The sequence below is a fragment of the Camellia sinensis genome, chromosome 7 (genome assembly GCF_055761805.1).
Source record: "Camellia sinensis isolate YWXY chromosome 7, ASM5576180v1, whole genome shotgun sequence".
In the NCBI taxonomy this organism is placed as follows: Eukaryota; Viridiplantae; Streptophyta; class Magnoliopsida; order Ericales; family Theaceae; genus Camellia; species Camellia sinensis.
Genome location: NC_138967.1, coordinates 152,618,431 through 152,643,265, shown reverse-complemented (window position 1 = coordinate 152,643,265; position 24,835 = coordinate 152,618,431). Strand labels below are relative to the sequence as shown.

Here is a 24,835-nt window from a genome sequence, read left to right as displayed (position 1 = left end):
ACCAAAGCGTGAGACGATGAAGAAAACATCGCTCAGGGTCGCGTTTCATGCATCTTGAGAAACTGAGAAATGAAAACTGCTCGGGGTCACGTTTCACGCGTCTCGAGATGAAAATCGCTCAGGGTCGCGTTTCACGTGTCCTAAGATAAAAACACAACCGCTCAGGGTCACATTTCACGCATCCTAAGATACTTTAATCACGCTGAAATCGTGAGAAGAGGAGAGAAAACCGCTCAGGGTCACGTCTCATACGTCCTGAGATAAAAACCCCTCAAGGTCGCGTTTCACGCGGCCTAAGATACTCTAATCACGCTGAAATCGTAAGAAGATGAGAGAAAACTGCTCAGGGTCACGTTTCATGCATCTTGAGATAAAAACTACTCAAGGTCGCGTTTCACGAGTCCTAAGATACTCTAATCACGCTGAAAATTGTAAAAAGAGGAGAGACAACTGCTCAGGGTCACGTTTCACGCGTCCTTAGATAAAAACCGCTCAAGGTCACGTTTCACGCATCCTGAGATACTCTAATCACGCTGAAATCGTGAGAAGAGGAGAGAAAATCGCTCAAGGTCGCGTTTTACGTATCCTGAGATAAGAGCAATAGATGCAAAGAGGAATGAGCGTGTGTGATAAATGCACAAAGTGAACAAGTACGATAGATGCACAACTTAATCAATTCCATCTACACTTCCTATCCGGACTTACCAACGTGTTTACCTTAAAAACAAATCAATGAGATCATGTTTTATAGATATTTCCTTTCTTAAATGCAAAAGTTTTCAAATTTCTATTTAAAATTTGTAAAACAAATTGAAAAACAAATTGAAATGGCAATGCAACATATATCAATGCATTATAATATTCTTCCATTTTCGATTTCTTCCACACAATCTCCCATTGTGTTCACAATTTCCATTACTCTTTCCAATGTAATTCCACAAAATAAACATATACCTAATTATATCTATCGAGAGGTAACAACATTGCCACATTTCATGCAATTGTCATCAACTTCGTCATTTCATGACTATATCAACATTTTTGAACAACAAACTTCAAAAAAAAAAAAAAAAAAAAAAAATATTCCTCATATTCCATGGAATTTTTCATTTAACATGTGATAATATTTGTCAAATATCAATTTCATAACATCACAACATATTTCTAAAAAATTGCCAAATTTCTAGGGTTTCCATAAACTAGGTTTTCCCCTTATTTTGAAAAAACTTTCTCCAAGATAACACTCATCTACAACAATATAGCTCAAAATCTCAAGGGTTTTTAGAAAACATTGTGAAAATCACTTTTAAAATCACCTACAACTCATGAGTCCAAAGCCAAGTTCAATACGGCAAGAAGGAGTTCCAACATTAACACAACAATGTAAAAATGTATATATGACTCAAAGAAAATCCCTACCTCAAGTTCTTGAAGGAAAAAGAGAAAGATGCTCCAAAATCAATGGTGTTGAAAGTCAATCTCCACCCCACAAAATGTGGCCCTCGAAGAGTTTTCTAACTTTGATGAAGGAGCTATGGTCAAACCTCTAATGGATTTGAAGAAATCAAAGGTTTGATCCAACATGGTGTAGGTAAATGTAGAGAGAAGGGAGAGAAATGGGTTTTTAGAGAGAGAGAGAGAGATACACAAAAAGTGAGATACACTCATCCTAAAGTGAAGGAAAAGGCTGATTTTTCAGACTCAGCATTTTCTCGCACGTGCACACCTTTCCTCGCATGTACGGGCATGCCTTCACCGCACATGCGGCCTACACCCCTGCACGTGCGGCCCTCGTCTCCCCGCACCTGTGATTTCATGTGCGATTATTTTAGTAGAGCATCTTGGCAACCTCTGTTTTCCCTATGTGTGGCCCCACTTCCGGCACGTGCGGTCCCTCTTCCGCACGTGTAGCCCAAGCCCCCACACGTGCAGGTTTGGCTCCCAGCCTAAAATTTCACCAGTTGGACTGAGATATCCTGGATCCAACCTCATGCCTTCCAAAACATGTGAAACTCAACACCGAAATAAAAATAAGAGCAAGAATTTTGAGAAAATTTTTCAAAATGACAAACCCAAACGGTCGACAAGGCCTCAAGTTAAACCCCAACACTCTAACATGAGTAATCTCAACACAAATAAAGAAAGAACAAGACGGGTTATGTACCCGGTCATCAAAAAACTACCCTCAAGGATGTATATATAGTATGTATAATGATGACAACATATCACCAGCAAATGACAAACGTTTCTAATTTGGCAAGGCAATGATTGCAAAATCGTAATCCAAAAAAAAAAAAACTCATAAATAAGATAGTAGAAGTTGCAAAGGGGTAGGGAAGGATGAGCCGCCATGGTTGCAAATATAAACCTTTACATATTGCATCAGTTGATAGGCAACTAGATTTTCGACTTTTGTAGCATTTGTACCCTTTTTAAAACTTTTGGCAAGTGTATTTGAATCCTTTATTTTGTTTTGGGAATCTTTGGTGTTATTGAATGTTGGTTTTGGAGGAGTATAATCCGATTTAATCTTGTTGGGTTTGGTTGTTCGTGTTTGTTTTGGTCTAAAGTTCCTTGGAAACTTAGAAATTTTGCCTTGGGGTCGACACTAGCATGTTTAATGTTTCTGAAAGTGTCGCTGGAATATAGGGTCGACACCAGCCTTGGTGGTATCGACACCTGCCTCTTGTTGCTGTCCACAAGGGTAGACACTAGTCTGAGAAAGGGTCAACCCTCTTGTGTTGCAGAATCTGTGTATGTTGGTGGCTGGAAAATAGGGTCGACACTAGCCTTGGTGGTGTCGACACCTGCGTGTTTTTTTTCCCAGATTTTTGGGTTGGTTTGGGCCCTACCTTTGGGGGGCGGTTTTGGGCCTATTATTTTATTGACCTTAGGGCAACTTCTCTACAACTATAAATAGGTCCCAAACATAATTTCATTTCACTTTTCTCCTCTTTCCTCTCTCTCAAACCGTGAGCTCACCTCTTTCTCTCTAAAATCAAGTTTTTGGCACTAAGATCTCTAGATCTACTCACCTAGAGTGATTGTTTCACCATGGTCCCTTGAGAAAAAGTGTAAATCTCGACGAGGGCTTCCTCTTGGTCTGATTGGTTCGTGGTTTCATTGTCATTGACTTTTGGGTCGTCATTTCTTAGCTTCAAGAGGTAGGGATTTCTTTGATTCTTTTTAATGCCTCTACTATAGATAGATATATGGTATGTTTTTATTGCATAAAAACCATGTGGTATGAATTCATTTTCGAAAATCATGTAAGAGGGTATAAGATATGGGTGTAGAGATTGAAATTTCATGAGGTGGGGGATGTTGGGGTTAAATTGGGGTGTGATTTAATATATTCATGAGTAGAGAGTCAAAGCCCTAATTTTTGAAGCAATGTCTAATGGATAAAAATGGATGGAATTTGTGAAATAATTATGTTATGAACTTATGAAATGAGGTTAATGTGTTGGAATTTGATTTAAGGTTTAATTGGATCTTACGATTTGGGTATTATTTTGGTGTTGGATTGATTACGTTTTAATACAATAAATTAATAAATTTGTTAATTGTAAAAGGGGATATGACCGTGAAATTAGATTAGAAATGAATTACATTATCATTAAATAGAAATGATGTGAATTATAACTTGCCGCCATGATAGAAATCTCCTATTTAAAATGATGGGAAGTGAATTGGTCATATTTTTGTGTAATGAAGTAAAATTGGATTTAAGGCATAAGGTGGAGAATGTTATTGTAGAAGAAAAAGGTAATTGATTTTGTAATGGAAGGAATGAGTCGTTAACATAATATGAGTCCCAGAGACTTACTTGAGTTTGGATCACTAATGCTTTACTTCTTTGTTGGTGATTGTTGGACTTAAAACCTCATGATAATTGCATTGCTAAAACACATGCGTTGAAAAACAAACACAAAGAGGTTTTGTCCTTGGTCATCGGTGGAGGATGACATTGTTGTGTGGAATGGTTACGTGTATGTTTTACGCTTGAGTTGGTTGCACTCTGTTGTGGTTGCGTGTATGCATTGCATTTGTTGGTTGTACCTTGTCATGTTGTGATGATCGAAAGGGGTGTAATGCGCTGAGAATCAGAGGTACCATTACCTTCCAGCTAGCGCCTGGAGAATTGGCTGCGCTGAGAATCAGAGGTACCATTCCCTTCCAGCTAGCGCCTGGTAAAATGGAGCAGAGGTACCATTCCCTTCCAGCTAGTGTCTGGTAAATTGGCATGTTGTTGTTGAGAGGTGAAACCATTGGCTTATTGTGCATGAGGCAAGTAGAGCGGAGAATTGTTATTATTGTTGTCTTACTTGGTTATGTGTATTATGTGTTGTGATGATCATGATTGGGCGAGAAGGAATTGTCTTATATGTAGTGTAGATGTGTTTGAGTATGTTTGGACGTGTTGAGAATGGTTGAGGGAGTTTCCTACCAACAATGAATTATTGATAATATCTCTTTAACTTGAACGTAAGGTTGAGATGCAATGAATGTGTGGAGTTAGACTTCGGTTTCTATTTTGAATTGATAAATATATGAGGGCATTGGTTTTGGTGAACGTGTTTTCAAAAATATAAAGTGGGTATTATTGGTGTTTGTCACAAATGGAAACATGGAAATGTGTAAGAGCTGTTCATTGGGAAAAAGGGTAGTAAAAGTGGAAATTGATGTTGTTAAATAACTGAATGATTATGAGAATAACACACACACACACACACACATATATATATATATACTTTGGTTATAAAATGTCACATTATTTTTATGGTATGATTAGCATTCATGATCATAGCTATCTGTAAGTTGTTATTGTTGAGGATCAAGTTGAGATCCCTACTGGACTATATGTTCATCCCACGTTGTTGAATCTTTTCAGGTGATAATCAGGATGTGCTACAAGATTTTAGATTTTCTTTATTTGTTGGTCACGGGGCCTCTTTATGTGTAGGCGGAATGCCATTGATGTAAAAAGGTTACACCCTTCTTTTGATGTTTAAATGATGTAAGCCTATGGGCAACTTCTTTAATTGTATATTCATGTTGCATTCATTTTATCCGACTGAGAGAATCCTGTATATATATATATATATATATTTCTTGAGAATATTATGTGCTTCTGTATGCTAACTCTGAAATGGAATGTATAACAAAGGCTTGGTAATAGTAATCCGAGTAATAAAAAGTGGTGCGTGACAACTTCTGTTTTGGACGAGGAGTTGCTAAAAAAATAATTGCAAAAATAAATAAATAAATAAACGAACAAACAAACAAAAATTAAAAATTGATAACTCCTATATTTTGTTTCTTATTATTTTGGTCTTCGAAATTTTAATTAGCTGATTTTGATCATTAATTTTTAAATTTTGTGTCAATTTAGTTCAATTGATAATAGAAAAAATTTTACCTTACAAACATGACACTTGTTAGTCACGTACATATTTTTCAAAAAAATACTAATAGATGTCATTAGTTGGACTTAATTGAAACAAATTAATTGACACAAAATTATAAATTCAGATCAAATTCAAGTTAATTGAAAAAATGTCAAAAGGACGGTGTGCCCTCTTCTAGGTCTTAGCATCAAAACCCTTTAGGTGCAAATAATTTCTTGTGGCAATTCATACGGGCTTTACCCAGACTTTAATTAGGCCTCCCACTAAAGGACAATGAGATTGGTCCCTCGGTTGACACCGAGCTATAAAAAAAAGAAAAAAAAAAAAAACTTTAAACAACTATGTGTCATTTTGGACAAATAATATCATTTTAAACAAAATATATATATATATATATATTTAAATTAAACTCAAAAATTTCAAAAATAAACCTCTAACGTTATTGCCTGTTTATATATATATATATATATATATATATATATATATATATATATTTATATTCTCACAAGTTAAAATTAAAAAATACCACTTCAAGAAAAATACAATAAAGCATATCCCATTATAAAGAGTGTACTTTATTTTCTCTATATTTTGGGAGTATGAAACCTTGCCTAAACACAAAATATATTTTTTTCCTTGCATCTCTTCTCAAAAATAAAATATATTTTTTTAAAAATAAAAATAAAAATAAAGAGTCAAATATAATATCTAATTAATAAATAGGAAGAGTAGAAAACATTATTGAAGAAAATAGTTAAAAGATGACTCCTAAAAATATAAGGATTAATTACACCAAGACCCTCTTAATCGGAGACCTCATATCAATCACTAGGTCAAATGTTATGATTTTTCACTCTATTCAATAAGGTAAATTCTATTTATATATAAAATTCATACATAAAACTTTACAAAAATAATGTAACAATAAATCCATATTCAATAATATTTTATTTTGAAATGAAAGATCCATAATGAATCATATTTGAGTACAATAGGTAAAATAAAAATTTAAATTTCAAGCAACAGTAATTGACAATTATTATTTTCTAAATTAATTGTCAAGTGGTTATGGAATTATGGATGATTTTATATGAAATGAATAAAGATAATTTAGAAAAAACAAAAATCCACATGGCAAATGGAAAAATGATTTCAAGACAACAACTCAAACTTTTACCTTATATAATAGAATAATAGGATATATATATATATATATATATATTTTTTGAGACACAATAGGACAATTATCATAACATGAATGGTGTAAAAGAATATTCTAAGACTATCAAATAATTTCTCTTTCGTCACCGCTTTTATTTATTTATTGAATTAGAGGAAAAGTGCTTCTTTTTTTTTTTTTGTGGCAAAAGTCAGCTGTTAGTTATTAGATTATTATTTATGAGAGTTAGACTCTTCACTCTTTGTAAAGGGGCCAAGTGTTTGACCTCTTAGTTCAACTCCATTTAGGGAGAGTTGAACTCATGATCTCTCTCCTTAGGGATTAGACCTCGTTTGGGAACATAATTTTTTTACTAATTTTTTGGCTTTTTGACTAAAATATAAGAAAAAAAAAAACTAGCATATTTGGAATGATTTTTTGGTTTTTACAAAAGGCTGTCCAAAAAGTAGAGAAAAAATGAGAATCTTTGACTTTTTAGTATAGATTATAAGTTTTTTAGTTTTTTTAGTAACTTTTTTACTTTTAGGCTAAAATTGTTACATGCCAAACAACTAGAGTAGGCTTAGTTTGTTGAGGGACTGTGCTATCTACAATGAATTTTTGTATGGGAAGTTATCTCAGAAATAAAATATTGAATAAATTACAATAAATCTCCTTAAAGTGTGATTTATTTGCACTTTGCTTTCTTAATTTCAAAACTCAACAATTAATCATCTTGAAATATTGCCTTATTACAATTAATCTCTTCTGTTAGGGATTTACATAAAATTAAGTCATGTGTAAACCATATGAAATACTAACTAAATTTGTAGAACAATAATATTCTTATCTAGTGAGCCTATTTGTACTTTGCCATGAAAATAAAGAAGGTGAAGTACAAATGAGATCACCCAATAAGATCATAACTATCCTAAGAAATTAATAAGTATATCATGTACTTCACTTATGAAATGATTTCGTTTAAATTTCTAACAAAAGCTTAATGGAAAGTATTGAGTGTAACAAGATAATACTTTAAACGGTTGAGTTTTGAAATAAGGGAGAACAAAATGCAAATAAGTTATAGTTTAAAAAAATTTAATGTAATTTACCTAAAATATGTAAAGTAGATTTAAGATTTGTAAGATGTAAAATACACTCAAAATGATTATAGTTAGAGCATCTCTAACGGTACATCAAAATTTTTTACTAAATTTGAGTAAAAGTTTCATTTGATATCTAGTACTCCAACAGAGGTTTTTGAAGTTTTATCAGAACACCGGTCGACCGGGCAGACGACTGGGCAGATGTCCAGTCAATCGATCAGTTGCTCGATCGTCCAGTGTAAATTTTTCATAAATTTTTACCTTGAGGTGGTCATCCGAGTTGTTGACCAGGAGGATGACCGAGGGGTCGACTGACAAATGTTATTTTTTCACAAATTTTTGCCTTGAACTGGTCATCCTGGGAACATCCGTTGGTGAAAATCAAACGGCTATGAACAATGATTTGATGAAAGACACATTGGTCTTCAGTTTGATGAAAGAAAAGTGAAATCCTGAATTTAATACCTATTTGATGAAACCATTGGAGCAGAAAAATGAACAATTTTCAGAAAATTCAAATTTGATGACATATTTTAATAACCATTGGAGATGGTCTTACAATTTTTATTTACCCAGACTTGTAAAAGAATGATCTCTTCCTTTCCTCAACCTCTCTTTCTTTCTTTTTCGTACCCCACAATTCATCCAACTTGTTATTTCTCAACTAAAGAAAAAGAAAAAGTAAAAGAAAAAGAATAAAATGAAATACATAACTAATTTTTGCATCTCTTTACAAGAACACAACATGAAGAAATTGAAATGATTTGAATTATGGGAATTACATATCTCCATACTCTCTTCAATAAATTTTATTAACAAATGCTTTTCATGATAAAGAAGCATTTTATAATACAAAAAGAAGAAGAATAATTATTTATTCAAAAGGCTCCACAAACAGCTCTCAGGCCATGTTTATTTTGAAAATTTGTTATGGGATTAAGAGTCTCATGAGATTATGAATCTCCTTTAAAGAGGGAATTAGTAATCTCATGAGAGAGGTGGTATTGAAATCTAATCCAATGAGATTGAAGATGAAAAAATTATTTTTTTTCTTCAATTTACAAAACAACAGACACCTTATATATAATAAATTTTTTTAAGTAATTCCATAAATTTAATCTCAGCACGCTAATAATCCCTTACTCAAGCTATTCAATTTCACCATATTAATAATCCACTCACTCAAACAAACTAGCCTCAAGGATGTATATACATTCCGTATAATGATGACAACATATCACCAACAAATGACAAACGTTTCTAATTTGGCAAGCATTGATTGGAAACTCATCATCCAAAAAAAAAAAAAAAACCTACATAGACAAGATGGTAAGTTGCAAAGGGGAGGGAAGGACGAGCCGCCATGGTTGCAAATATAAGCCATTACGTGTTGTATCAGTCGATATGTAAGTAGATTTTCGACTTCTGCTTTGGGGGAGGAGTTGCTACAAAAATAATTGCAAATAAATAAATAAATAAATAAGCAAACAAACAAACAAACAAAAATTAAAAATTGATAATCCCTATATTTTGTTTCTTATATTATTTTGGTCTCCACAATTTTAATTAGTTGATTTTGATCATTAATTTTTAAATTTTATGTCAATTTAATTCAATTAATAATAAAAACAATTTTATCTGAAAAACAAGACATCTGTCAGTCACGTATGCATTTTTCATAAAAATACTAACAGATGTCATTAGTGGACTTAATTGAAACAAATTAATTGACACAAAATTATAAATTCGGATCAAATTTGAGTCAATTGAAAAAATGTCAAAAAGTATAGGAAAAAGAAGAAAAGTAAATTCTCACCTCTATAACATTCTTCCCAATCCCATACATGGCTTTGGAAAACTGAGAATGAAGAGGGACCAAACCAACAAAGACACAGCCGACGCCATACAAAGGATTGAAACAAGCTCACAAAATCTGGCAAGAAATGAGGCGGCGGCGGTGTCATGAATTAACAAAGCGGTGAGGGCGCCGGTGAAGGCATACACGAGCGATACAACAAATGCATGAAACCAGGAAGAGGGGATGCCGTTGAATATCACGGTGGGAACAGGGTTGCCATTTTTGTATTGGTAAGGAATGACTAAGAGAATTGTGGCGAATAAGAAAGAAGTTATCAAGATTGTTTCCAAAAACCTCGTTCTGATCACTCGCGTTGATGATCTGGATTTTGAGCCATTTGAGATTACAGCATCAATATCTGAAATCATTTCTCTTTAATTGTACATTGAGCTTCAATCGGAAACTGGACAATACTTATAACTTGAACGTAGGGATGGCAATGGGATTTAATGGGATAGATATTAATTCTCCATATCCATTTCTCTATAATAAATTTTTCCCATTCCCCATTCCCCATTTCCCATGGGTACCACCCTCCCCATTTCTTCATGAGTTTGGATTTTCCCCAACCCACTTTAATCCCCATTTTTTATTTATTTATTTTTTTATATTTAATGTTAACAACCACATTTTTTTTTTAAGGTTCACAACAAAAGCTAAATATACCTTCAATATTTTTTCTTTATTTTTTAATATATTTAATGTTAACAACTTTTTCAATTTATTTATTTATTTAGTTTTTTTTAAGGTTCACAACAAAAACTAAATATACCTTCAATCTTTTTTCTTTCACTACAAGAAAACAGGATATATAACACGGAACTTTTTGCGACGGTATAGGTGCCGTCGCAAAAAATGGTTTTTTGAGACGGCGTGTGTTGCCGTCGCCAAAAATGACTTTTTGCGACGGTAGTGACCCCGTCGCTAATAAATGTACAAGAAAAATTCAGGAGCATTTGCGACGCCTGGTGTACTGTTCCAAATAATGGACATTTTGTGACGGTAAAAGTCCATTGCAAACTATGTCGTGTTAAAACGACGTCGTTTTATTTGCTCATATTTATCATTTGTGACGGTTTAAATATGCCGTCGCAAAAAGTGAAAATTCCCTCACCCGCTCATTTATCCCATTCGCGGTGAAATTTTCCCCTAAATCCCTAAAATACTATTGAAAGCAAAATCCCCCAAATCCCTAAAACTTTTGAAACCAAAATCCCCAAAATCTCGACCTCTGGGTTCCAGCATTCAGCATTGCTAGTGACGGTGAATGACGATGAGGGTAGACGAGGGTGAACGACGACGAGCAACGAGTGGCGGCTAGCAGCGAGGGTGAACGACGACGAGGGTGGACGAGGGTGAACGACGACAAGCAACGAGTGGCGGCTAGCAGCGAGGGTGAATGATGACGAGGGTGGACGAGGGTGAATGACGACGAGCAGCAGCGAGTGACGGCCTTCGCAAACCCTTCCACTCTCAACTCCCTCCTGGGTATGACGTCTAGAAGACTCAGGCGCCATAGGGGCGAATGGTTGCGGGATGAGCTTCCTAACTTCAACAAGAAGGTCTGTATATTCTCTATTACTATTTCATATTAATTGATATTTACAAAAATAACTACTCACACAGAAAGGACCTCTCTCTCTCTCTCTCATACACACACTCTTGATGATGACGGAGAATAAATCTAAGTACACTACAAAGTGCCACTGCTCACGTGAAAGTACCACTTCGTTTTTAATTTGGTGTTGAAGGTTGTTAGAATATTTTGTTTAATGTTCTCTATTTTGTTTCCATTGATGGTATACTTTATTGAGGACTTCTCTAGTTGATCTATCATTTACTTCTCTCACTTTGAGTAGGTATGCAACATCAAGTGCACGCTCTGATGGTCTTCTTCTGCTCTGTGGAGGGAGGGATGCTAATAGTGTGGTAAGTTAATGTATTCTTTGCATGCTCGATGGATTCAAAGTATTGAGATATTATAAGCCATGTACTTAAGCTAGCTTATTGCCATTCTGAAACGGTTTAGTTTTTCTAGGGCATTGATGAACTTTTTGCCTTTATATGTTTTCTCCGCTTAAGTTGGTTGTTGGCTTTCTTTTTTACTTTGGGGAGCCGATAGTAGCACTCGTTGAAAGATCTGTATTCTCTTATATTTTGGTTCCTTTCAAGGAGCAGAACCTGGAGTGTTCAAAATTTTCATTTTAGTTTGTCTATGAATGGTTAATTTGGCATTGTTCTGTGTCTACTTGATGGTGTCTCAGTTATTTGACTTTCAGGAGCTTTCATTTTGGGCCATGCAGCTATATATTAGAAAAGAAATTGGTACAGTTCTGGTTTAATATGCATGTCCTACTAATTGGGATGGATTGTCAAGTTGAATGCATGTGAGATAGTTTATCCTTGGGGTTGCTTTGGGAAGAGATTGTTGTCCAAGTTACTCCCACGTTCTACCATTTGTGAAACTTAACATTTTCTTCAGGGTTAAGATTAGTTAAAATTTGGTTAATGTAAATATGAAAATGTTATAGTTGATATTGAATTGAATGGGTCTAACCCATTATTTCCATGTCGAGATCAGGTAAGATTTGGTTAAGGTTAACATGAAACAGTTGCTGAAATTGAATTGGAGTGTGTTTAGCCCATTAGACTCTATGCCACCAACAGATTGGGTGATGGTGTGTGAGACTTTTTAGCCAAGAGAGGGTTCCATGTCTTGAGTGTGTAAGGTCATCACCCATCAGTCATCACCATCAGTCATCACTTCCTCTATTTGGGTTCTTGGGCTTGTATCTGTTGGGGTTTTTATTCTGTTTTTCAATTTGTTTTTTTCTTTTGGGAGTTAAGTTTTGTCCATTTTTTTACATGTCGACTTGACTTTTTGGAAGATGATGTCTAATACACGCATATATGTGTAGTTGTGCATATGTGTGTGTTTTTGGTGGAGTTTTATGGCAGTATGTTTGCTCTGAACACACTGTTATAATCTTCTATGAACATTATCTTTCAATTTTATCTATATGATTTATTCTCTCTAATGATATCAAGATAAATCACTTCCATTGTTGTTAATGCTTAACCTTTTACGTCCTCTTTGAATATTTTTGCAGCCACTGGCAAGTGCATATGGACTTGCGAAACATAGAGATGGTCGATGGGAATGGGCAATTGCTCCTGGTGTCTCACCATCTCCTAGATATCAACATGCTGCAATGAGTTTTTCTTTTATGTTAAAAAAAATAATAAAAAAAACCACTGTTGACTTCTTTTATGTGGCTGGAAAACCAATCTTTCACATGTGCTCCACTCTTGTAGGTTTTTGTTAATGCGCGGCTCCATGTTTTTGGAGGTGCACTTGGTGGTGGACTTATGGTGGAGGACTCATCAAGTGTTGCAGGTATGTTCCTTGAAACCTTGCAAGTATGTTGACATCGTTGGTGTAAAAAAGCTACACTTTTATATGACAGTTTTTAAATCACAAGGATCTTTATTTAAGTACACAAGGGTTTACCTTTGAAAATCAAAGATGGAGTGCCTACCTAATTGTGGTAAGCAAGAACACCAGCAAGCTACTCGATGCACAACGTTCATTTGTTCTTTATATTTGCTCGTATACTTGCACTGAGATTGAGCTTTTGATGTGGGTATTATCTAACAGAAATAAGGTTCTGCAAGTGAACTCTTATATGCTTTGATGGGTGAGGCTGATTGGTTTCTGACGAGAATGTAGCAAATGGCAATAAATGGTTACTATATACACATTATTTAGAGAAAATCTGTCATATAATCAAGTGCAACTCATGCTTTATACATTTTATTTGCCATTCAATGATATGATAACTGATCAGAAGGTTGGCTAGAATATTTGGTTTATAGATTCAGTTGACCTCCTCTACATATGATTGTGCAGAGAAATCATTATATACTGGATTTGTTGCTGAACTATTGGAATTTTCACTTATGGATGTTAGCTTGAATTTTCTGGCTGAGATATAGATTGGTCATTTGGGTCGTAGGTGGGTTGTTGATTATTATGAGACAACTTATATATCCTGGGAAAGTTGTCTTGCAATTCAAAAGCATAGTGAAGGATGATACTAGGCTTAGTAATTTTATGTTTAGGCATTTACCCCCCCTTTTTTTTTCCCTTTGATATGATTTTATTAGAAGAAAAGAAATAACTGACCAGTTTCTCATTGTCATTGAGTGAAACCAAATTTATGAGTAATTCAAGAATCTTATATTTTTAACTTTCTAAAAACACGAGGGCACATCATATGGCCTAAATCATGGACGTACATCACATCAATAGCTGGGTAATGTGTCTCTGCCTGCTGCCAACAGTCGCTTCGGAATTATACCGTATGGGTCGATCCTCCTCTCTCGTTTGTTTTAGCAATTTATCCTAAGGTCTCCTTGCCAATAGCATTCCAAATGAGAACAATGAGAATTTTTTGAAAATTGCATACCAGGGTGCCACCTTCTAACAAAAATTTATCTTCTTCCAAAGACAGTGGACCCTCATCAAGAATTTAACCAAGAGCTTCTTCACTTCTGATCTTAAAAATGAAAAAGCCATTGTCAAGTGTAACCACTTTATCCACTAGAAGCAGTTTCATTTATGATTTTTTATTGAAAGCTTCATGGCATCAATTTCTCCCATATCTCCTGTTTCTGTTTGTCTAGTCCTGGATATTGCAGCAGGAGTCTGGTGCGATACAAAATCTGTTGTTACTACTCCCAGGACAGGCAGATACAGTGCTGATGCTGCTGGTGGAGATGCTGAAGTTGAGCTGACAAGACGGTGTAGGCATGCCGCTGCTGCTGTGGGTGACCTGATATTTATCTATGGTGGTCTACGTGGTGGTAAGACATGAACATGTGATGGAACTTCAATTTGTTGCATTTTGTTTTAGATTTCAAGCTGGCAAGTACTTTCTAGCATCTGATATGGTTTTGCATTCTGATACCCCAGCATACTATGGTGGATCTGTTCTAATTCACATTGTCCCAGCACAATATTCATCTATCCTGATTTGCACGTAGTAAAGTGATATAGCCTTTCAAAGTGCTTGAAGTTGTTGTCTATGATGCTCCATTGATGGCTCATCCTTCTTTCGAAAAATGTTATATTTGATCATAGTTGTTAAATAAAATTAAGATTTGAATCATGAATCAAAATCTTACTTTTATAAATCGTGAATCAAATCAAGTTGTAATCATAAGTTCTGGAGACAAATTTTAAGAGAGATAAAAACCACATGTAGACAGGTTAAAAAATCAATGTGGAAATGAAGGATTTGACAATTTTAGGTCAAGAATTGTCCCATTACACATTTTTAGACCACCATGTAGGCCCCTTAATCATATAAAGTGATGTTCCTAAATCAATCTCTTAATCGCACAATTCAAACCAATCCATCAAAAATATTTTCAATTTTTTTCAAACTTTTAAGATGCTCCTACATTAGCCAGATATTGTGTCACGCCCCCAAACCGCCCCTAGTAGTTTGGTGCCGTGATGGCCAGTAATCCGTAATTACCGAAGGCCAACTTTCAAAATTCACACATAATCAGAGTATAGATATAAGAGGCTCACAAGTGCGGAAGCAATAATCTAAAATGCAAGTGGTCCATAAGAGCAGTGCATAAGTCAAATGGAATGGCATACATCTTTACAGAGCTTTACAACTAGAACACAATTAAAGCCAAGTACAAAAATACATATTACATTTTACAAAGGGCTTTCACAAGCCGACATAAACAAAATACATGAAATGCAAGTTAAGAAATAAAATCTTCGGATTGCCGACATAAACATTGCCGACATAACATGCATCCAAAACATCTTGCAAAACACACATCTCGGCGTAGCCGACTTCTTGCTTGTTACCTACATATATACATAGGGAGGGTGAGCTTGGATACTCAGTGAATGGTACAAGTAATAAAGGGGTTACATGAATGATTCCCGAGGTCTTTCAAAACAATACATAATATATCTTGTCAAAACCATACCTATCATAGCTTGTACAAAACATGAGATAAATCTTTGTTCATCAAACTTAATCTTGTAAAACTTACATACTTAACATGCGTCAAAACTTATAACATAACCTCGGCATAACCTTGGTCCTTCAAAACTTGTTTGCTTAACATGTGTGCTACTAATGCTTAAAGTCCCCTAGCACATACGGACTTGTGCCACTAATGCTTAAAGTCCCCTGGCACGTACGGACTTCACATGTGTGCTACTAATGCTTAAAGTCCCCTAGCACGTACGGACTTGTGTCACTAATGCTTAAAGTCCCCTGGCACGTACGGACTTCACATGTGTGCTACTAATGCTTAAAGTCCCCTAGCACGTACGGACTTTCAAAGATCGACATTAAAACAAAGCTTATACTTGATAACTTGTCATTCAAAACAAAGCTTATACTTGATATATATATATAATAGGGATATCATTCATGCTTCACAAATACTTTTATCAAACCAAAGCAAAGCTTTATCAAAACCTTAAGAACATATCTTTATTAGAAATACCACTCACTTAGTTCTTGGGACGTCGGGATCAAGGCAAAGGTCCAAGTCCTACAAACACATGTCAAAGTCTATTGAACGCACTCTTAAAACAAGCTTCACATGAATACAAATGATCTAGGGAAAACATGCTGAAAACATCTAGGGAAAACATGCTGAAACATCTAGGGAAAACATGCTGAAAACATCTAGGGAAAACATGCTGGAAACATCTAGGGAAAACATGCTGGAACATCTAGGGAAAACATGCTGAAAACATCTAGGGAAAACATGCTGGAAACATCTAGGGAAAACATGCTGGGTACCAACCAGGTCCTGGAATGGATGCACAGAGATGATCTAGGCTAAAACGACCTAGCTGGGTGAACTCAGGAGGTCTTGGCCGAGGTCCCACACCTCTTGGCCGAGGTATGGTTACCTAGGCTTCAGTATGCAGCTGCCTGCCGAGGTGTTACAAGGTGCCGGCATGGGTGTACCATGGTCGGCCTAGGTGTGCAGTGGTTAGCCTAGGTGTGCATGCAAGATAACTAACGTGCAAGTGATCATGCAAGGTAGGCCAAGGTGAGATACGATGCTTGGCCTAGGTGTGTGATCTAGGCAAGAGTGGTGTCGGTGATCACACCTAGGGAAATGAAGTCTGGAAATCTGGGTTTCCTCCTTGAAGAACATGAAGAACATGAGCATGAAGAACATGAAGAATATGAATGCTAAAATCATAACTTGTTATTACAAGATCTGGGATTTCATGACATGAGTTCGAAAACATGGACCTGGGTACCCATACTTTGAAAATCATGCAAGAACAAACACAAAAACATGGATCTAGGCATGAGCCTTCAGATCAAAACATGACTTTTCTTGAAGAACACATGAATGCCATTTTCTCTTTCTAAAACCGAACTTCAAAGCAATGCATGGCTTACAAATCATTTTCAATCATGCAATGCAATAACATAAACATAAAGAACATCATGAGTAGATCAAGGATCTAACCTTAGAACGCGGATCTAACGGTTGGATCTCTAGGAATCAAGCTTGGAAATCTACTCTCTCTCAAGAACTCTTCTCCCTCTTCTAGAGCTTCTCTCTCTACTCTTCAAAACAATATACAACAAATGAGGGGTTTCTCTCTCTGCCGGCTGACTTAACTCTCAGCTCGGACACGTGGCAACGGTTGGTTGGTTCTCTTCAAAAAGGTGATAGATTGACAAGACAAGGCCCTGACAAGGCGTATCTAGCAAGCTACTCGGAATGGCACTCCGGCAAGGGGTGACATCGGCTAACCACAAGACTTCGGCAACTAGGGTGACAATGACCTCGGCTAGGAAGGACAACACTTGACTAAGCTGTGCCACACCTCGGCCTAGATGTGCCACACCTCGGTCTAGGTCATTCCAGTCCCAGAACAAGATCACTAGGTGCAAGGATTAAGGATCTCGGATGCCTAGGTGATAACACCTCGGCCACTATGCCTAGGTGATGGTGGAGGTCACAAAAGCGGTTCCAAGATGGTCCAAGGTGTAAGAGGTTCAAAGGTGTGACCTAGGCTTAAGATGACCTCGGCTTGGCATGACCTAGGCTTAACATAGCAAGGAAGGAACAAAACATGCATACAACACTTAGGCAAATCTCATAAGCACAAAACAAGACAGGCACCTTTACTTAGGCAAAACAAGTCAAAGTCTGCAAATGCAAGCTTAACAAGACAAAATCACGCAATGTACATGAACATGACTAAGACATGAACGTGGGTTATTACATACTTCCCCCCTTAAAGAAGTTTGGTCCCCAAACTTCACTTACCTTGTTCCAAAACGACTCCCGATGTCGAGTTCTTATCTCTTCTTATCATCCTTAGCCTTTACCTTGGGACAATCCTTAATACGATGACCCATCTCACCACATTCAAAGCAAGCCCCCGATGCCCAGTGACAAACTCCAAAATGTCGCTTCTGGCAACTTGTACATGTCGGCCTGGCGTCACCTTCCCGATTTGTGTTATTGGAATTGTCCACATTCGTCTTCTTCTCGGCATTATGCTGGTCTTGGCGATTGTCATAGGTCTGCCTCTTTTTCTGATTCTCCCCTAAACTCTGACTTCTGTTCAAGTTGGCTTCTGCAAGGATGGCTTTATCTAACACTCCAGCATACGTCGGCATGTTAAGCAAATTAACCCGGTCTTGAATTGGCCCTCGAAGTCCACTCTCAAACTTGCGAGCTTTCCTGTATTCGTTGTCGACCATGTGAGGTGCATACCTTGCCAACTCGGTGAAAGCACGATCATACTCCGCCACTGTTTTGCTACCCTGGGTCAACATCTGAAATTCTGTGGTTTTGCGATCTCGGACACTGAGTGGGAAATGCTTGTCATAGAACAGCTCCAAAAATCTGGCCCAAGTCAAGTCTGGGTTACCTTCTCGGATCATCATCCACCATCTCCGAGCGTCGTCCTCCAAAGTGAATGCTGCTAATGACACTTTCTGAGCGTCGGTGCTGGGAAAAACCTCGAACAACTTCTCCATCTCAAGAATCCATGCTTCTGCCTTCATCGGCTCTATACCTCCATGGAACTTTGGCGGTTTCATCTTCTTAAATTCTCTGATCAGGGTCAATGTGTCATCTCCATACAAAGCTGGTTGCGGAGGCACTTGTGGTACTGGCGGTGGTGGAACTGCATGTTGGCCATCTGTCTGCTCGGCCTGGGTGGAGGTGGTACCGGTGTTCTGCTGCCTTGCCTGCCTTAACTCGTCGGTCAAACTTTCAACCAATCTTTCTAATCTGTCTATTCTGTCCTCGGATTGATCTCGGCCAACTGGGGGTCTACCTCTTCTCATGATACTGGGGGTATGCAGGATGTGACTCTTAGAATAAAATGAACAAATGAACGTGTATGCAAGTAAACATGATCATGCCGATGTAACAAAATGCTCATGCCGAGATGATGCACACCTTTTCAAATAGCAAGCAACATGATGCAATCCTAACATTCTTCTAAAGGACATCCTATGCTCTTTAGGACTCAAAGTGTGTGAATAACGTACTATAAGGATCTTGTGCTCTGATACCATTCTGTCACGCCCCCAAACCGCCCCTAGTAGTTTGGTGCCGTGATGGCCAGTAATCCGTAATTACCGAAGGCCAACTTTCAAAATTCACACATAATCAGAGTATAGATATAAGAGGCTCACAAGTGCGGAAGCAATAATCTAAAATGCAAGTGGTCCATAAGAGCAGTGCATAAGTCAAATGGAATGGCATACATCTTTACAGAGCTTTACAACTAGAACACAATTAAAGCCAAGTACAAAAATACATATTACATTTTACAAAGGGCTTTCACAAGCCGACATAAACAAAATACATGAAATGCAAGTTAAGAAATAAAATCTTCGGATTGCCGACATAAACATTGCCGACATAACATGCATCCAAAACATCTTGCAAAACACACATCTCGGCGTAGCCGACTTCTTGCTTGTTACCTACATATATACATAGGGAGGGTGAGCTTGGATACTCAGTGAATGGTACAAGTAATAAAGGGGTTACATGAATGATTCCCGAGGTCTTTCAAAACAATACATAATATATCTTGTCAAAACCATACCTATCATAGCTTGTACAAAACATGAGATAAATCTTTGTTCATCAAACTTAATCTTGTAAAACTTACATACTTAACATGCGTCAAAACTTATAACATAACCTCGGCATAACCTTGGTCCTTCAAAACTTGTTTGCTTAACATGTGTGCTACTAATGCTTAAAGTCCCCTAGCACATACGGACTTGTGCCACTAATGCTTAAAGTCCCCTGGCACGTACGGACTTCACATGTGTGCTACTAATGCTTAAAGTCCCCTAGCACGTACGGACTTGTGTCACTAATGCTTAAAGTCCCCTGGCACGTACGGACTTCACATGTGTGCTACTAATGCTTAAAGTCCCCTAGCACGTACGGACTTTCAAAGATCGACATTAAAACAAAGCTTATACTTGATAACTTGTCATTCAAAACAAAGCTTATACTTGATATATATATATAATAGGGATATCATTCATGCTTCACAAATACTTTTATCAAACCAAAGCAAAGCTTTATCAAAACCTTAAGAACATATCTTTATTAGAAATACCACTCACTTAGTTCTTGGGACGTCGGGATCAAGGCAAAGGTCCAAGTCCTACAAACACATGTCAAAGTCTATTGAACGCACTCTTAAAACAAGCTTCACATGAATACAAATGATCTAGGGAAAACATGCTGAAAACATCTAGGGAAAACATGCTGAAACATCTAGGGAAAACATGCTGAAAACATCTAGGGAAAACATGCTGGAAACATCTAGGGAAAACATGCTGGAACATCTAGGGAAAACATGCTGAAAACATCTAGGGAAAACATGCTGGAAACATCTAGGGAAAACATGCTGGGTACCAACCAGGTCCTGGAATGGATGCACAGAGATGATCTAGGCTAAAACGACCTAGCTGGGTGAACTCAGGAGGTCTTGGCCGAGGTCCCACACCTCTTGGCCGAGGTATGGTTACCTAGGCTTCAGTATGCAGCTGCCTGCCGAGGTGTTACAAGGTGCCGGCATGGGTGTACCATGGTCGGCCTAGGTGTGCAGTGGTTAGCCTAGGTGTGCATGCAAGATAACTAACGTGCAAGTGATCATGCAAGGTAGGCCAAGGTGAGATACGATGCTTGGCCTAGGTGTGTGATCTAGGCAAGAGTGGTGTCGGTGATCACACCTAGGGAAATGAAGTCTGGAAATCTGGGTTTCCTCCTTGAAGAACATGAAGAACATGAGCATGAAGAACATGAAGAATATGAATGCTAAAATCATAACTTGTTATTACAAGATCTGGGATTTCATGACATGAGTTCGAAAACATGGACCTGGGTACCCATACTTTGAAAATCATGCAAGAACAAACACAAAAACATGGATCTAGGCATGAGCCTTCAGATCAAAACATGACTTTTCTTGAAGAACACATGAATGCCATTTTCTCTTTCTAAAACCGAACTTCAAAGCAATGCATGGCTTACAAATCATTTTCAATCATGCAATGCAATAACATAAACATAAAGAACATCATGAGTAGATCAAGGATCTAACCTTAGAACGCGGATCTAACGGTTGGATCTCTAGGAATCAAGCTTGGAAATCTACTCTCTCTCAAGAACTCTTCTCCCTCTTCTAGAGCTTCTCTCTCTACTCTTCAAAACAATATACAACAAATGAGGGGTTTCTCTCTCTGCCGGCTGACTTAACTCTCAGCTCGGACACGTGGCAACGGTTGGTTGGTTCTCTTCAAAAAGGTGATAGATTGACAAGACAAGGCCCTGACAAGGCGTATCTAGCAAGCTACTCGGAATGGCACTCCGGCAAGGGGTGACATCGGCTAACCACAAGACTTCGGCAACTAGGGTGACAATGACCTCGGCTAGGAAGGACAACACTTGACTAAGCTGTGCCACACCTCGGCCTAGATGTGCCACACCTCGGTCTAGGTCATTCCAGTCCCAGAACAAGATCACTAGGTGCAAGGATTAAGGATCTCGGATGCCTAGGTGATAACACCTCGGCCACTATGCCTAGGTGATGGTGGAGGTCACAAAAGCGGTTCCAAGATGGTCCAAGGTGTAAGAGGTTCAAAGGTGTGACCTAGGCTTAAGATGACCTCGGCTTGGCATGACCTAGGCTTAACATAGCAAGGAAGGAACAAAACATGCATACAACACTTAGGCAAATCTCATAAGCACAAAACAAGACAGGCACCTTTACTTAGGCAAAACAAGTCAAAGTCTGCAAATGCAAGCTTAACAAGACAAAATCACGCAATGTACATGAACATGACTAAGACATGAACGTGGGTTATTACATATTGCTATATCTATTATAAATAACATGTTTAATTGATTAACAGAATATGGGCATTATAATGTCAATTACGTTTCAATTAGTTTTCCTCACTGAGAGATGAATGGTTCATATGTGTTGATATGCATCTCTGATTCTTTTATGTTAATGATTTAGTGTATCTCAGTAGGCTTGATTGGATTGTTTTAGAAACTAAAATATGTATGGTTCAAAATATATTTTTGTAAAACAGAGTGGGATATTTTTGTAGAGTTGTTTCATTCAAGTGTCAAGTGAATGATTACAAGTATACATTTAAAATAGATGGTCATCTGGGGTTGTCTCCCTTCACCATTCACCATTCACCATTTTTGTTTAATTATTCGTACTTTGCCTTGTAAATCCAGCAAACATATTTAGTCAAATCCTGACCCGAATCAACAAGGAACCACAATTCTTCCTATCAATCACTTAAAAGAATAGTACTGAAGACTGAACGAGCTATGCATATAAATATATATATTCCATTAAAAGTGTCTTTGCATTCTTCGAGAATAAGTAAAGAAATTTATGTTTTCAAAAAACTACAATCTGGGTCTCTGTATCGGATAAGTGGATCCATGCAAATTTACCCATCATTAATTCATTCAATGTCTTTTACATTTCCATCATCTATCAATTTTTGGAATGGAAAAAAGAAGACCATCTATATCTATATCTATAAAGTGTACATACGAAACTTGGCACACACGACCGCCTAGGTACGAAACTTGGCACACAGAAGTATTGCTTGTCCCTCTAACGACTCCTAATATTTAATTATTAACACCCTCGCTGTCATCTTTTGAATACTTGAGAAAAACATGCATACTAGAATTTTATCTTTATTGTTTTTACCCTCGACGACAATAAGGAAATTTCTTCATGTGCTGAATCAGGATGTGTTGATTGCAATTGAATGGAAAATATATGTTTTTAAAACCACGGATCGTCTTTGCAGCGTCCTTGGATGAGATGTTTAGTGGAGAGATATCTGTTTCCATGGTATTTTTTCTTTTTTTCGTTGTTGTTATCTAAAAAAATGTGATATAGCCTTCTGAAGTTTGTAAGTGGTTTTGTTTCTTCAATTTAAATTTTCATTTAAACTTGATTTGGACTCATTGATTGATGTTTAAGGCCATTTAAATTTGAAATTATCATTGCGTTCATTAGAGACGTTACAAATTGATCCCATCAAAAGTGTTGTTGGGGGTTAGAAATCTTCCTTGCTTGTTCCTAGGTCTTTTATTCCATTTTTTGTAATTGTCATCTTATTTAAAGGTTGTATATTAACCTCTATTTGATGAATAAAGGGTTGTAGTTACAACATTAGAAAGAACTATGTTTTTAAGAAGTCCGTTTTGAGTAGTGTATAAAAATTTGATTCTTCCAAAAGAGCATTTGGAGCTTCCTTAACCACAAATTAACATAGTTATGGAACTCCACGAATAAAATACCTGTTGTATATAGGTCTAGAGGTTTACATTTTGTTGTGTAGCATATAGCTCAGTCTAGGATATATTTACACCTTTATGTGTACAAACATAATATATGCTTATATGCCAATTAATTGAAGGATGATGAACTTTTGTATAGATACTAGAAGACTGACATTTCTTTAAAGGTGTTATAACTTATTTCCATTGCTTAATTTTCTCAAAATTGCATCTATTCTCATTGTTGATTGAGATGTTTAATTATCTATGTGGGATTTGATGACTAACAAAAAAAATGTTGTATTTGATGTTGTTGGGAGTTAGAGCCAGATTTCAGATATAATTTTTATGTTTTTTTGTATTTGATGTTATAGTAGTTAAATTTTTATTTTTGTATTTGATTGAGATGTTTAATTATCCATGTGAGATTTGATGACTAACAAAAAAAATGTTGTATTTGATGTTATAGTAGTTAAATTTTTATGTTTTTTTGTAATAACGTTAACACATAATTATATTGTCATTAATTATTTTTATTTTTATTTTTCAGATATTTCCCATGTAGGAGTGTGCTTCTTGTGGAATGCATACCTGTGGAGAATGTGGATAATTTTTGTTTTTGTTATCTTCAAAGAATGATGAGAAAAATAATTAATTTTGGTTTATGTTATTTTGAATTATAAACAAAATCATGTATTTGAACATTATATATGTATTATGGAACATTATGTAGTGGGATAATTTTGTTGATGTGTAATTATGAATGGAAGAATATTTTATTATGGAGAAATTGCTATTTTTATATAGAAATTTTTATATTATTATGCAATTATTATGGAGAAATTTTAATATTTTTAATAATTTTATCGCATGATGTTTTTTTATTTTTGGTGACGGCATTACATCGTCGCAAAAAATAGAAAATTTTAATATTTTTATTGATTTTGTTACAGGTTTTACTTTTTGCGACAACACTAAATTGTCGCAAAAAATAGAAATTTTATTATTTAAAATAGAAATTTTATTATTTTCTTAATACTTTTTGCGACAGCAGTACACTGTCGCAAAAAATAGAAATTTTCATATTTTTAATACTTTTTGCGACGGCACCACACCGTCGCAAAAACAATGATCTTGCCGTTGCAAAAAAAAGACTATTAGCGACGATATTTTTTGCCGTCTCAAATAACATTTTTAGCGACGGTAAAATAGTGCCGTCGCAAAAAGTCAAGAAATTTTGAACATTATTAGCGACTGTAAAGTGCCGTCGCAAAAGGCAAAAAATGCCGTCGCAAAACATTAGCGACGACACTTTACCGTCGCAAAAACTTTTTTGCAACGCCCCCAATTGCGACCCCCCTCTTACCGTCGCAAAAAGTCATTTCCCGTCGCAAAAAGTTTTTTGCGACGGCAT

At 36.4% G+C, this 24,835-nt stretch overlaps 1 protein-coding gene and 1 long non-coding RNA gene across 4 annotated transcripts; one reads left to right on the top strand and one right to left on the bottom strand.

The window, feature by feature from the left end:
* Positions 1-8,808: 8,808 nt before the first annotated feature.
* Positions 8,809-9,902, bottom strand: LOC145794824 (uncharacterized). The gene is made up of 2 exons (XR_014334764.1): positions 9,493-9,902; positions 8,809-9,121 (listed from the first exon to the last, which is right to left on the bottom strand). It is a non-coding gene; the product is annotated as an uncharacterized LOC145794824 (long non-coding RNA).
* Positions 9,903-10,519: 617 nt separating this feature from the next.
* Positions 10,520-24,178, top strand: LOC114298774 (serine/threonine-protein phosphatase BSL3). 3 transcript variants are annotated; one of them, XM_082879597.1, is made up of 5 exons: positions 10,520-11,096; positions 11,394-11,463; positions 12,645-12,931; positions 14,221-14,400; positions 23,972-24,178. In XM_082879597.1, exons 3-5 carry the CDS (start codon positions 12,904-12,906, stop codon positions 24,058-24,060), a joined length of 297 nt encoding a protein of 98 aa, XP_082735723.1. In that variant the 5' UTR covers positions 10,520-11,096; positions 11,394-11,463; positions 12,645-12,903; the 3' UTR covers positions 24,061-24,178. The 3 variants fall into 3 exon arrangements, 2 of the variants coding, with proteins under 2 accessions (XP_082735723.1, XP_082735724.1); XM_082879598.1 differs by lacking the exon at positions 10,520-11,096 and having other exon boundaries at positions 11,169-11,463; XR_014336231.1 differs by lacking the exons at positions 10,520-11,096; positions 11,394-11,463; positions 12,645-12,931 and adding an exon at positions 22,885-22,990 and having other exon boundaries at positions 13,898-14,400.
* The last annotated feature ends 657 nt before the right edge of the window (positions 24,179-24,835 follow it).

Bases quoted from the DNA above. Each gene is read 5' to 3' on its own strand.
- LOC114298774 (XM_082879597.1), top strand. From the start codon at position 12,904: ATGGTGGAGGACTCATCAAGTGTTGCAG. The intron at 12,932-14,220 runs GTATGTTCCTTG...CTGTTTGTCTAG, and splicing joins GGACTCATCAAGTGTTGCAG to TCCTGGATATTGCAGCAGGA. The intron at 14,401-23,971 runs GTAAGACATGAA...TTTATTTTTCAG, and splicing joins CTATGGTGGTCTACGTGGTG to ATATTTCCCATGTAGGAGTG.